Genomic DNA, 12,340 nt, shown 5'->3' on the forward strand with positions numbered 1-12,340 from the left:
TGTGCCGGTAAAATATTCTGATTTCCAAACTGAATGAATTGTTGCATTGCGTCGATGTTTATGTACTTCCGGTGAATAATTTAGATTGACAGCACTCACTGATTATTCCTAACGATTCGTACATATAACTTTCACTCATTTTCCTATTTTATATGAAATGCACTTTCACTGAAGTTCTTGATTTGGATCCAATTCATATAGCCTGAAGTACGAAACAAGTTGAGATGATCGAATGAGATGTATATCGAAAGTGGCTCTGCGCAGCTGCAACTCGAATTCGAGTTCACGTAGTAAATAGAAGCATCAGAAGTGACAGGTGTAGAGAAGTTTGAGACAAACAGTTTTGTATGTTTTGTGTAATTGAAATTTAATAAAAATGGATCCAGCATTGCTTAGAGAGCGAGAGCTCTTTAAAAAACGAGCTCTCTCCACACCAGCGTACGTATTTTCATAAATCTTTATTCCTAACCTATAAGTTACAATGTATTATGAGTTATAATTGGTAAATATTACTTTTACAGGGTAGAAAAGAAGAAGAAGGAACAGGAGAAAGATTCTACAAGAGATGAGCCACTTAAGAAGAAACCAAAACCGTCCACCGTGTCCACTGGACCAAAATTGGACATGGTCAATTACAAGACTATGTCTGGTAGTACACAATACAAATTTGGTGTGTTAGCTAAAATAGTAAAACATATGAAAGCTAGGCATCAAGAGGGTGATGATCATCCTTTAACATTAGAAGAAATCTTAGATGAAACAAATCAATTAGATGTTGGATCGAAGGTAAACTTAATAATCTATTAAATAATCTATAAATTTGCAAGATTCTAAAATTACCTTCGCATTAGGTGAAACAGTGGCTTCAAACAGAAGCTCTCATTAAAAATCCAAAGATAGAAGTGACCTCGGATGGTAGATTCGTATTCAAAGCTATGTACAAAATTAAAGATAAAAAATCCCTGTTGAGGTTGTTGAAGCAACAAGATTTGAAAGGTCTCGGAGGAATATTATTAGAAGATATACAAGAAAGTCTACCACATTGTGATAAGCATTTAAAGGTGAATAAAAACTTAATCGTAAATATAGAGTATGTGCAATTTTAAAGGATAATATTAGTTGCGATTTATAATTTCAGAGTTTACAGAATGAAATATTATTTATAACAAGACCACTGGATAAGAAAAAGATTGTATTCTACAATGATAAAACTGCCCAGTTCCCAATAGACGATGAATTTCAGAAGTTATGGAGAGCAGTTGCAGTCGATGCAATGGACGATCAGAAGATAGACGAGTATTTAGAAAAACAAGGAATACGATCTATGCAAGATCACGGTCCGAAGAAACCAGCACCAATTAAGAGAAAGAAACCTACGAGCAAGAGGAAACAGTTTAAGAAGCCAAGGGATAATGAACATTTAGCTGACGTTTTAGAAACGTACGATGATAATAAATAAATAATTTAAATTTTGTAAATATAGATCAACTGAAAAAACTGTATAAGCGTTAGTATGTAAGGAAAACCGTCTATTTTTAACATTTGATATTACATATCACATGGATATAATAAATAAGTAGAGTATTTATTGTCAACTTCATTGTAAGTACAAAATAAATATAGACTAACTATTACAAGTTTTCTCTAAGCTGTGTTCGCATTACATTTAGGATAGAGTTTTGATTGAAAACATTTATACGTTGTACTGAATATATGCGCAGAGTAATTGACATTGAGATGAAAAATTCTTTCATAAAAACGTGGGAGTATCTAAAAACAATTGTGCCTACATCACATATTACGTTGGTAGAATGTAAATTATATTAAATTTCTAAGTTTACGTATAGTATATAATTTACATAACGTCATAAATCGACAAACATTAAATATGTAATATAAATCTTTGGCACTAACAATTCCGATAGCAAATATACGTATACATGTAAAGTACATGTTCATAATATATTATCGCAAATTCATTTTGAAATACATTTTGTTTATAAAATTCATACATGTGCGTATGTATGTATAATATGTATAAGTAGATTATATAAATAGTCGTTTGAACTAATCTTTTGGAAGCGCAGAATCACTTTTACCTCGTGAATAAGCGCGCGTCGCTTTGCTACCGAGCATCCTGTCCAATAAAGACTGCTTGTTCCTTCTCCTAGCTGCCAAAACCTCGCGACACAATTCGTGGAAAGATTCGGCAACTTGCGTGACCTAGAAAGCATCACATTTATTTTTTTACGATAAATTCAACGTAAATAATTTTAATTTTAAATAGTGTAAAATTAAAACGATACCTGTTCTGCGGCAGACACTTCGCTGAACCAGCATTCGAAATCCTTTGCCAGTATCTCACCCTCCTCGGTGCTAACTTGCCTTAAGTGAACCATGTCCGCTTTGTTTCCTACCAAAGCGAGAGGCATTGTTGCTTCAGGATCAACAACCGCGAGCGTCTCTTTCGCCTTTCTCACGAAATTGAAAGAACCCCTGTCGGTTATCGAATAGACTAAAAGTAATCCATCCGCCCATTGTACGGTTTCCGCGGAGGGCAATTCATCTTCGCTCTGTAACATCAGAGTGGAATACGCGCGTAAAAAAAAAAAAAACGTTTTTGCATTACGTTTTATCGTTAATGGAACCACCGTGTTCGATATAAATTTCGCGAATCATCGATAAAAGTATTACCTTCGGACAGGTGTCCAAAATTTCGAAAAGGATGGGTTCACCATCGACCAACACTTCGTGCTTGTATCTGTTCTCTGAAAAAAAACGGGGCGCCGGTATTTTTAAATGCGAACGTTAACTTGGAGTTTCTCGATGCGGTAGAGAATAATAATAAGATTACAATATTGTATAATAAATTCTTATCACGAAAGAACGTGTAATCGAATGATCAGGTAACTCGACAGGCAAGTATCGCGGCGGCGATCAGTGAGATCTTTTCAGTCTAGTTTAGTTTTAGACTAAAGACAGAGCACGTGCTCACACGAAGAGCTGCCTGTTCCTTCCTCGAGTGCCTCTGTATTTGTACAAAACGAGAAGTTTTGTTCGAGTATCAACCTCGCATTAGTACCAGTCCTGTCTAGTGTCAAATTCGTCTTCGATAAATTTAGCCCAGACGCGGGCCGAGGTATGCGTATACGGAGGGCATACATACACGCTCGGTCCCTGAGGTGCCACGGATCAGTTGCTGGCAGTTTTTCAAAAACCGGGGAAAAAGAAAAAGAAAACGTCACTCGATTGTCAACTCTATTCGCATCGTAATTTACACCGCATCGAGATACAAAATACCGCCGCGGAGACAGAACCGCGAATTGTAAATCGAGATGCTCCATACCTGCCTGGTGATCATATTCCCCGATGTATCTCCTTGTCAGAAATCTCACTGTCAGCGCTGGAATTTAAGAATAATATACGTTGTCGAAACGTTGTTGTTTCAGCTAATAGAAACGATCGTGAATCATCCTATTGCCTTGTACGTTTATTCGTTTAACGTAGCAGTTTCAAACTCCAATCGCTGTAAGGGCCGCTTTCTAATTTTGAATGAAAATTATAATTCCAGCTCGTGTACTATTTCTGCGGGATATATCAATTTTAACGAAGTAAAACAATTTACGTAGAGGAATGAAGCAATCTATCTAAAAAATATAGTTACGACATATCTGATATCAGGTGACGAGTTTAAAACCGCTGGTTTAACGAACCCAACCAGTACTCCATTCTGTTTCCATTAATATTGATATAATTGTTCAATATACTCATCTATCATAACAGACATGCAAAATGCGTGGCACGTATTAAATTGTGAATTCGTCAACACAGTATCCATGCGTATGCCCATTAGAAAGTTATCAGCCTATATTTTCCTAGAGCCGTGCGTACTATTTTTACACTTTGTTCCAAACATTCGGGCGGCTCGTGCTGCTACTTAAGATACACGATTAGACGTGAACAATTTATAAGAGAGAAACACGTTACGTTACGCAAACGTGTAAGTTATCGATCCCGATTCAAGGAAAATTTAGGTGACCGAGTTTGAAACCCCCAGCTCCCGTCTTTGGGTTTTCCTGGCTTCTCAATCGAACGAAATCAATTTCCACCTGATATTGTGGAAACGTTCGCGATCCTGCTCGATACAATATACGCGGTTCCGACGTATCACGATCCGATCAAGAGAAACGAGAGCTACAGCCTAGTGACCCGCTTCGAGGTGTACCACACTATTTTTACCTCGAACTCGAACCCGCAATGCCACGCGGCGCCACAAAACCTTGCACGTGCTTTAAACGTCACCATGCTGTATTTCATCTTAAATCCGATGAAAAGCGACCTGTTTTATAAGTACCGTAAACAAGTTCCTTTCAAGCAAATCAGGGCTAATTAAAAGGCAATTGTTAATAGGACCTAAAAGAAGTCTCGTTTAAAAAATTGACGTATTATACTTTTATCATAAACCTGGATTTCGACATGAATTAAATTGACTGCGCGGATGGAATTACGAGCCGCGTAGCAGTGACTAGTATCTTATTCGTGATTGACAAAACCATCTGGACGGTTCGTAGAGAACGACGAATTTATCAGCGATTCGTATATTTGTGTACGAATCATTTGGACGCTTTCCCTCGCGTGGTTCATTAAAAGTTCGCCGGTTTTCGTGCCAATTTCCTGCGCGGATCAATTCGGTTACTCCGTGCCGTCTTTTATCTCCCTCCTTTCAACAAATTTTAACTTTCAATTACTTGGCAAGTTAAAAATACTATCTATGAAACGGGAGACGTGTACAGCCGTTGTTTCGGGATAGAGAAATCGACGATCACCTTCTCATCGTTCGCGGAAAATCGACGTGGGTGTTCAACATCCAAGGATTTGAAAGCAGATTTTATAAATAATGCGAGTGGTTCGCGATCAGTTCGAAACGCAACGTTAATCGGGGTTCGACCAATTATTTATTCACCTCTGTGCCGTACACGTGTCATTACTAAAAATACGCGCGTTTGGCTTCTCTCAGGGTTCTACTTAACCGCGTTCATCGTATGGCCGTATTGCAATGCGTGCACTTGCACTTGAAGCCTTTTTATTGGTCAATCTTGTCAGTTTTAATGGGTGCTACTAAAATGATTCATTTATACAACGTATGGACTAACTGTACCTCCTTAACAACAGATGGTCTCCTAGATTAATATCCCATATAAAAACTCATATTTTCGTTAACACTTCCTGTTATTTTACTATTTATTTAATTACAATGCAACCAAACACTTGTTATAAAAACTCATATTTTCGTTAACACTTCCTGTTATTTTACTATTTATTTAATTACAATGCAACCAAACACTTGTTATAAAAACTCATATTTTCGTTAACACTTCCTGTTATTTTACTATTTATTTAATTACAATGCAACCAAACACTTGTTATAAAAACTCATATTTTCGTTAACACTTCCTGTTATTTTACTATTTATTTAATTACAATGCAACCAAACACTTGTTATAAAAACTCATATTTTCGTTAACACTTCCTGTTATTTTACTATTTATTTAATTACAATGCAACCAAACACTTGTTATAAAAACTCATATTTTCGTTAACACTTCCTGTTATTTTACTATTTATTTAATTACAATGCAACCAAACACTTGTAAAGAAATTAAATAATATATGTTAATGCATGATGGGATTTAGTGAAAGGACGAAGGAAGCTCTCGCATTATAATACAACAGGCAATATCAAACGAACATAAGTGCATTTTACGTAACTACGTAAACTGAGACAGATTAAACGTTAGTATCCTTTTCGATTCTAAGCAAAGTGTTTTATTTAAAATGAATCGTAACACATACCGCTTTTTCCGACAGCTGGTGCTCCAATCACAGCCACCTTTACCTCGCACAGCGAACTCTTTTTCCTCCGAATACCCCTAATTGCATTTGACGTCATAGTCCGCGCATTTGTCGCTGCACAAAGCGTAACAGAATCGTGTTACCGATTAGCGTGGTCGCAAAACAGAGGTGCCCGCGAGCTAGTAGAACGCGGAGGGCGAGGGATATTCGTGTGCGTGCACGAAACGATAGAACGCGAAATTTTGTCGTGATTACATCTTTCCTTGGCCGGCTTCCACGAGCGTCGATAACGCCTGCGGATTTCGTACAACACGTTTGAATACACCAACGCAGGTAAGTCAGCGAGCCGGTGTCCGCTGATTGTCTGCCAACGAAAACATCGCCGTCGAGAATTGTACATTCGTAAACAGTCAGTTAAACAACGTTCACCGACGTGAACAATAACAAATTTTATCCATGAATAACTGAATACGAAATTACTGATCGTTTATGCCGTCAATAACTCATAGTACGTTCAATGAGAACTATAAAGACGAGAGAAACCATTTAGAAATGAACGATTCTTTGAATATCGAACACGCGGTTCCATTTACCGGGTGTCTCGTGTCTTCCTGATCCAGATGAAAACGGGACCGAGGCGCGCGCGCGCGCGCGCGCGAACTTCGTGCTCCCTTTCGAACGAAAGTTTAAATACACCGCACTCTTCTGTTCCGACGGCGCCGCGTCGCCAGTGAAAGAAGACGAAGAGGGGCAGAAGCGGTGGAAACGGAGCGGAGAAAGAGCGGGAATCGAGGTGCGTGTGCGGGCATCGACGGGAAGGAGATGGGAATACGCGATGGGTACATTAATAGAACAGTTTGCACATGTCCCGTGGAATCCGAGGAATGTACTCCGTGCGTCTAACAATGTACAATCGCGGCATGTAAAGTCATGTTACGGGTGAACCCGGCCTGCTAGATTGGGCATGACCGTGTTTTGGTCGCGAAAGTTGCACCTCTGGACGTCCCAGTTTCTCGAATTATGCATGATGGGATTTAGTGAAAGGACGAAGGAAGCTCTCGCATTATAATACAACAGGCAATATCAAACGAACATAAGTGCATTTTACGTAACTACGTAAACTGAGACAGATTAAACGTTAGTATCCTTTTCGATTCTAAGCAAAGTGTTTTATTTAAAATGAATCGTAACACATACCGCTTTTTCCGACAGCTGGTGCTCCAATCACAGCCACCTTTACCTCGCACAGCGAACTCTTTTTCCTCCGAATACCCCTAATTGCATTTGACGTCATAGTCCGCGCATTTGTCGCTGCACAAAGCGTAACAGAATCGTGTTACCGATTAGCGTGGTCGCAAAACAGAGGTGCCCGCGAGCTAGTAGAACGCGGAGGGCGAGGGATATTCGTGTGCGTGCACGAAACGATAGAACGCGAAATTTTGTCGTGATTACATCTTTCCTTGGCCGGCTTCCACGAGCGTCGATAACGCCTGCGGATTTCGTACAACACGTTTGAATACACCAACGCAGGTAAGTCAGCGAGCCGGTGTCCGCTGATTGTCTGCCAACGAAAACATCGCCGTCGAGAATTGTACATTCGTAAACAGTCAGTTAAACAACGTTCACCGACGTGAACAATAACAAATTTTATCCATGAATAACTGAATACGAAATTACTGATCGTTTATGCCGTCAATAACTCATAGTACGTTCAATGAGAACTATAAAGACGAGAGAAACCATTTAGAAATGAACGATTCTTTGAATATCGAACACGCGGTTCCATTTACCGGGTGTCTCGTGTCTTCCTGATCCAGATGAAAACGGGACCGAGGCGCGCGCGCGCGCGCGCGCGAACTTCGTGCTCCCTTTCGAACGAAAGTTTAAATACACCGCACTCTTCTGTTCCGACGGCGCCGCGTCGCCAGTGAAAGAAGACGAAGAGGGGCAGAAGCGGTGGAAACGGAGCGGAGAAAGAGCGGGAATCGAGGTGCGTGTGCGGGCATCGACGGGAAGGAGATGGGAATACGCGATGGGTACATTAATAGAACAGTTTGCACATGTCCCGTGGAATCCGAGGAATGTACTCCGTGCGTCTAACAATGTACAATCGCGGCATGTAAAGTCATGTTACGGGTGAACCCGGCCTGCTAGATTGGGCATGACCGTGTTTTGGTCGCGAAAGTTGCACCTCTGGACGTCCCAGTTTCTCGAATCAATTTCCTGATTCCTAATTTTCATTTATAAAGCATCGCAGATCACATTTTTAAAATACATAAAATAAAAAATACTTCAATATAAAAAATAAACGAAGATAAGGAAAGACGATTAAAAAAAGCTGATTAAAATAAAAGATTTTGTATGTTGAAATTTTAATGAAATGTCTGATAGGAGTACAATCCCATACTTACTTATCACTCGCCTAGAACACACCGATGTACCGTTCCCTCAGCATTCCTCGATGCACTTTCTATCAGCTCGTGCGGTGGTCCTCCACCATATCGCGTTCTCTCAATTCCCGTTTCGAACGAAAGGGAAAAAGTACGTACGGTGCACGTGAACTCACCACGATACTTTCGTTCCTACTATCGGCTTGCAAGTTACCTTTTCGAAGACAATGCCGCGAAGAGAGTTGAGCCGCGATTAACCGCGCGAAACAGGGCGGAAGGGATCGATATCGGAAATCCTCGACGGTGTCCCGAGGAATGATGAAAAGGGTAACAGGTCGAAACTGAATTTGAATCGGTGCGCGTTCACCTCGGTACACGTTGTCACGTGATTTTTGACAATTTCACGTTGCCTGATCCGACGCGGTTCTTGGTCTCCGCGCGACTGTCTCTCCCCATTCTCTTTTAGCGGCTCACCGAGTCGGGCCTCCTTTATTGCTCTTAAGCCACGTACGCGCGATATCCACTTCCGGTTACGGAGCGCGCGTCGAAGAGAGAAGGCCGCGTCTCGAAAACTCGTACCACATTTCCTGCACGCTCCCGTTAACGATGGCCGTGGCGTGTTGTATAAAGCTTCTGGATTCCGCGGAATTGGGGCAAATATTGACTGCTGTGAATGTGCCACGGTCACGATCGTAAAACCAACGTTTTACGGAAACCGCGAGGTTCGCACGCTCCCAGCTGAGTACATGGGAATCGGACGGAAGTCTGTTTGTAAATTGAGCAGTTCGCGGAATCGAACGGATAGATCGGTTGTTATTTCGAGCTTATACGGAATGTTAGAGTTCCTTTGAGAAAAGTAAGCAAACGAAGCCGCGGTTGTACATCAAATTTTATTGCTGCTCGCGGTGGGAGTGGGCGATTTCTCAAGTTCTTGTAAATTAAACAAAATTTAACGCGATCGCGAATGTTCGGTGGAACAGAGTCCTGGTTTTCCCGGCGGATCGTCAGGCTGCGCTCGCGAGTTTCACGTCCACGGCTAGAGGAGCCACTCGTCGGTGAACTCCCGGCTCTCTTCCTTCCCGACTTCGCGATTCTGTTCAGCTCTTCTACACGCTTCCGGACATCCACCGAAAATCCAGTTCACTGCTCGTACCAGGGCTGGCTTTAATCGATCTGAATAGTTAAAACAATTTTGCATATGTATGAAACATAGATAAAAAAATATCCATTGATTGTTTCATCGAAATAAATTCTAATACCCAAATATCAACTGTTTTGCATTATTTAGTTTAAAATTCAATGTTATAGAATATAGAATAAAAACGTATCAATTTTTATTTGAATAAAAAATTGCTTACTCAGATAACAGGACTGGACGTACTTTTTAAAATAGGTTCATTATAAAAATCATAATCGAAAATCGAATCATCCGAAGATCTTTGAAGTAGCAGATTTTCCTTTTGTGGTTTCGCCCCGAGATTGAGCTTCCCAAATTGAGAATTCTCATCATCTGCTTCCCCACCTCGGTCATTGTGATAATTAGTGCAACAGAAATTCGCTGCCATGTCATTATTTTGGAATTTCTTATTACGCGATTTAACACTTTCTTCGTGTTTCTAGTAAGAATTCAACATTTACAAATTCTTTTCACTGTCAGAATTTATTTATAAGTTCAAAATGTCTGGTTACCTGCATACGAATTTTATCGCGATCATTCACATCTTTCTGGAACTCTACTTTACGGCTATTGCTCACGTTAATTGGTTTTTTCACCCTGTCGCCCTCAGGATTGTAATGATTGTAATCAACCATATACACGTTCTCGTTGGTCTCCTCCATTTTTTTGTACGTCTTGGGATTCACCATGCTGCGGGACGATCTTAAACGTTGATTTATGCGATTACGATGTTCGTATAAAAATGTGCAATTTATATTGCACGTCATTTACTTTAGTACATTCTTAACATCGAGCGGGGCCATCGTCACGTGAGTCTTGTTATTGAGATCTTTATTACTGACTCCCTGTACGAAGCATCCGTTGGTCCCACAACATACACCGCCACAATATTGGCTTCCTTCGTTTAGCGAATTGGCGACAGAGTATTTCGCGATATCAGTAGAGTTCAGTTCAATTTCTTTCAAGTACGTTTCCATTGCCTACATTAACAACGAGAATGGAAAAGTTATAAATAGACAATAGAAACAAAATTAGTATAATTACTGAATCTGTCATATTGTAGTCATGGTCTCTAGTCGGTCCTTCTTGTTCCGAGCTTGAAGCTTTCGACGAGACTTTATCAGTAGTGGTACCACATTCCTTGTATTCTATCTTCAAATAAGGATCTTGGACAATTACCACGTCTTCCTTGTCATATTTCTGATCGATCATCGCTAATTGTTGTGGACTGCCACTGCAATGAATAATAAAAACGAATTTAATAATTATAGTTTTAAATTTGTCATATTCGTACCTGATTAAAAGCGCGTAATTCTCGACAGCTGATCCGCTGCTTCCTTTCGTGCTGACCACATGTTTGTGCGAATTTTTTTTCATATACTTTGGATACTCGTCCGATTTATTCGTGTAAAGATAGACTGGCTTGCTAATCTCCATGCAAGGTTCAACTTGGACGTCTTTAATGCCATTGTTACGAAAACGATGACGGGATTGTCGGTGCTCCTTTAATGCTTTATTACTCTTTTTCTTCTCCTTACTACTATAAATTGTGTACATGTAAGAGAAACATTATTCCAGAAATATTCAATAATAAATTAAATAAATTAATATATAAATACTTTAAAAATATTCTTTCAATATAAGACATAAAATGATTTTAAATGTTGCTATTAATATATTTCAACTGACCCCAATGCATCATCGCCGCTGACAAAGATCTTCGACTTCTTAATTGAATTCTTTTGCACTATTCCAACATTCTCATCGTCAGTCGGCACTTCATGCAGAACGTGCTTCTGTATTGCTAACGCTTGTTCATATCGGGCACGCTGGTACTTGGATTTAATTTTCTCGTAGAGGAACTCACTCTCGCGCGTGCTCAGTGCTGATTTCAATCCGTTCGCCGTGACATCGATCAATGTGTAACAAATTCTGCGCGCGTCTAAATATATGTTTTATTAACATACAAACTGCATATATTTAATTCGTGTTGAAACTGGTATCAATTTATTTAAAGATACGTCGATCTTATTTCATATGATTTTTATGCGCATTGAAATTATGACAAAAAATTGACATTTATTATTATAATAGAATAATGTCTAATGCTAAAATGCAGTGTAATAATGATCGTATGCAAGAAAAACCTTAATCTAAAAATAGTTTTACGTGTATGTTATGTCGCATGGTATTGTAACAGAAGATCAATTCTTCCTCTGTTGATTACGTTAAATCGGAGGGAATACCATGTACAAATGAGACTAGTTTTACTTTCAAATTTCACATGCAGTTAGTAAAAACAAATTTCTCGCATTTCACTCTCGACCTGCCTTCCTATTTCTTACTCACGTGGCCGCGATTCTGGGACGTAGTACAGTATGACACCGGACAACATCAACGCTATTATAGAGAATCGTTTCAGGTAGCTGAACCAGCTGAACACGAAGAACGTATCCTCCGAATAACCTGACGAGCGAATGAGGAAGTGACTCCGGGGCACCGACGTAAATACGTGCTCAACGTGACGCGCGCTTTCACTTACTGTCACTGTTCCATGATTTCGTTGCGGCGCATTGTATCATAAGCGCGGCAAGCACCGTCAAGAATTTCATGATCTCCAAATGGGACGCGAGTGCCCGTTTGCCGTTTATTGGCTGAGATTCGGTTTCGAGCTTACATGATAATCGCCATGATGTTTTCAGTGGACGATGCGGAAACGGAAGATGGCAACGGGTATCTTCGATCCGACGTTCGCCCCGAGGCCAGCGAATTTCACTTCGATTTATATGGATAAACGAGTGATTTTTATAATAAGAAAGCTATCAGTTTCCCTTGTAATCTCTTAAGGATGTATTGGCNAAGAGTTATTGGCAAAAAACGAAAATTTCGCAAAATCTGAAGGGGTACCCCTTGGAAAAAT

At 39.9% G+C, this 12,340-nt stretch overlaps 3 protein-coding genes across 7 annotated transcripts; 1 reads left to right on the forward strand and 2 right to left on the reverse strand.

Moving 5' to 3' along the window:
• Positions 1–253: 253 nt before the first annotated feature.
• On the forward strand, positions 254–1,641 carry TfIIEbeta (transcription factor IIEbeta). The gene is made up of 4 exons (XM_018032285.2): positions 254–438; positions 522–786; positions 852–1,061; positions 1,139–1,641. Exons 1-4 carry the CDS (start codon positions 377–379, stop codon positions 1,457–1,459), a joined length of 858 nt encoding a protein of 285 aa, XP_017887774.1. The 5' UTR covers positions 254–376; the 3' UTR covers positions 1,460–1,641.
• On the reverse strand, positions 1,567–9,093 carry LOC108629541 (ras-related and estrogen-regulated growth inhibitor). 5 transcript variants are annotated; one of them, XM_018032288.2, is made up of 6 exons: positions 8,265–9,093; positions 7,051–7,164; positions 3,347–3,403; positions 2,695–2,768; positions 2,307–2,573; positions 1,567–2,223 (listed from the first exon to the last, which is right to left on the reverse strand). In XM_018032288.2, exons 2-6 carry the CDS (start codon positions 7,145–7,147, stop codon positions 2,068–2,070), a joined length of 651 nt encoding a protein of 216 aa, XP_017887777.1. In that variant the 5' UTR covers positions 7,148–7,164; positions 8,265–9,093; the 3' UTR covers positions 1,567–2,067. The 5 variants fall into 5 exon arrangements, with proteins under 5 accessions (XP_017887777.1, XP_026673178.1, XP_026673177.1 ...); XM_026817377.1 differs by lacking the exon at positions 8,265–9,093 and adding an exon at positions 7,644–8,117; XM_026817376.1 differs by lacking the exon at positions 8,265–9,093 and adding an exon at positions 7,644–8,116 and having other exon boundaries at positions 7,051–7,343.
• A 232-nt stretch (positions 9,094–9,325) lies between these two features.
• On the reverse strand, positions 9,326–12,115 carry LOC108629538 (uncharacterized). Its single transcript, XM_018032284.2, has 9 exons — positions 11,963–12,115; positions 11,770–11,886; positions 11,110–11,362; positions 10,715–10,960; positions 10,465–10,654; positions 10,192–10,400; positions 9,933–10,122; positions 9,602–9,859; positions 9,326–9,416 (listed from the first exon to the last, which is right to left on the reverse strand). Exons 1-8 carry the CDS (start codon positions 12,030–12,032, stop codon positions 9,602–9,604), a joined length of 1,533 nt encoding a protein of 510 aa, XP_017887773.2. The 5' UTR covers positions 12,033–12,115; the 3' UTR covers positions 9,326–9,416.
• Between the last annotated feature and the right edge of the window lie 225 nt (positions 12,116–12,340).

Source organism: Ceratina calcarata, unplaced genomic scaffold, assembly GCF_001652005.2.
Source record: "Ceratina calcarata isolate Rehan_Ccalc_2016 unplaced genomic scaffold, ASM165200v1 scaffold571.2, whole genome shotgun sequence".
Taxonomy (NCBI): Eukaryota; Metazoa; Arthropoda; class Insecta; order Hymenoptera; family Apidae; genus Ceratina; species Ceratina calcarata.

What these genes read in the sequence shown, in the direction of transcription:
- TfIIEbeta (XM_018032285.2), top strand. Translation starts at nt 377, where the DNA reads ATGGATCCAGCATTGCTTAGAGAGCGAGAGCTCTTTAAAAAACGAGCT. An exon ending in CGAGCTCTCTCCACACCAGC is followed by an intron (nt 439 to 521) that starts GTACGTATTTTC and finishes TTACTTTTACAG; the next exon opens with GGTAGAAAAGAAGAAGAAGG. An exon ending in AATTAGATGTTGGATCGAAG is followed by an intron (nt 787 to 851) that starts GTAAACTTAATA and finishes CCTTCGCATTAG; the next exon opens with GTGAAACAGTGGCTTCAAAC.
- LOC108629541 (XM_018032288.2), bottom strand. Translation starts at nt 7,147, where the DNA reads ATGACGTCAAATGCAATTAGGGGTATTCGGAGGAAAAAGAGTTCGCTG. An exon ending in ACCAGCTGTCGGAAAAAGCG is followed by an intron (nt 3,404 to 7,050) that starts GTATGTGTTACG and finishes CTTAAATTCCAG; the next exon opens with CGCTGACAGTGAGATTTCTG. An exon ending in AAGTGTCTGCCGCAGAACAG is followed by an intron (nt 2,224 to 2,306) that starts GTATCGTTTTAA and finishes GATGCTTTCTAG; the next exon opens with GTCACGCAAGTTGCCGAATC.
- LOC108629538 (XM_018032284.2), bottom strand. Translation starts at nt 12,032, where the DNA reads ATGAAATTCTTGACGGTGCTTGCCGCGCTTATGATACAATGCGCCGCA. An exon ending in AATTACGCGCTTTTAATCAG is followed by an intron (nt 10,655 to 10,714) that starts GTACGAATATGA and finishes TATTCATTGCAG; the next exon opens with TGGCAGTCCACAACAATTAG. An exon ending in GATGTTAAGAATGTACTAAA is followed by an intron (nt 10,123 to 10,191) that starts GTAAATGACGTG and finishes TCAACGTTTAAG; the next exon opens with ATCGTCCCGCAGCATGGTGA.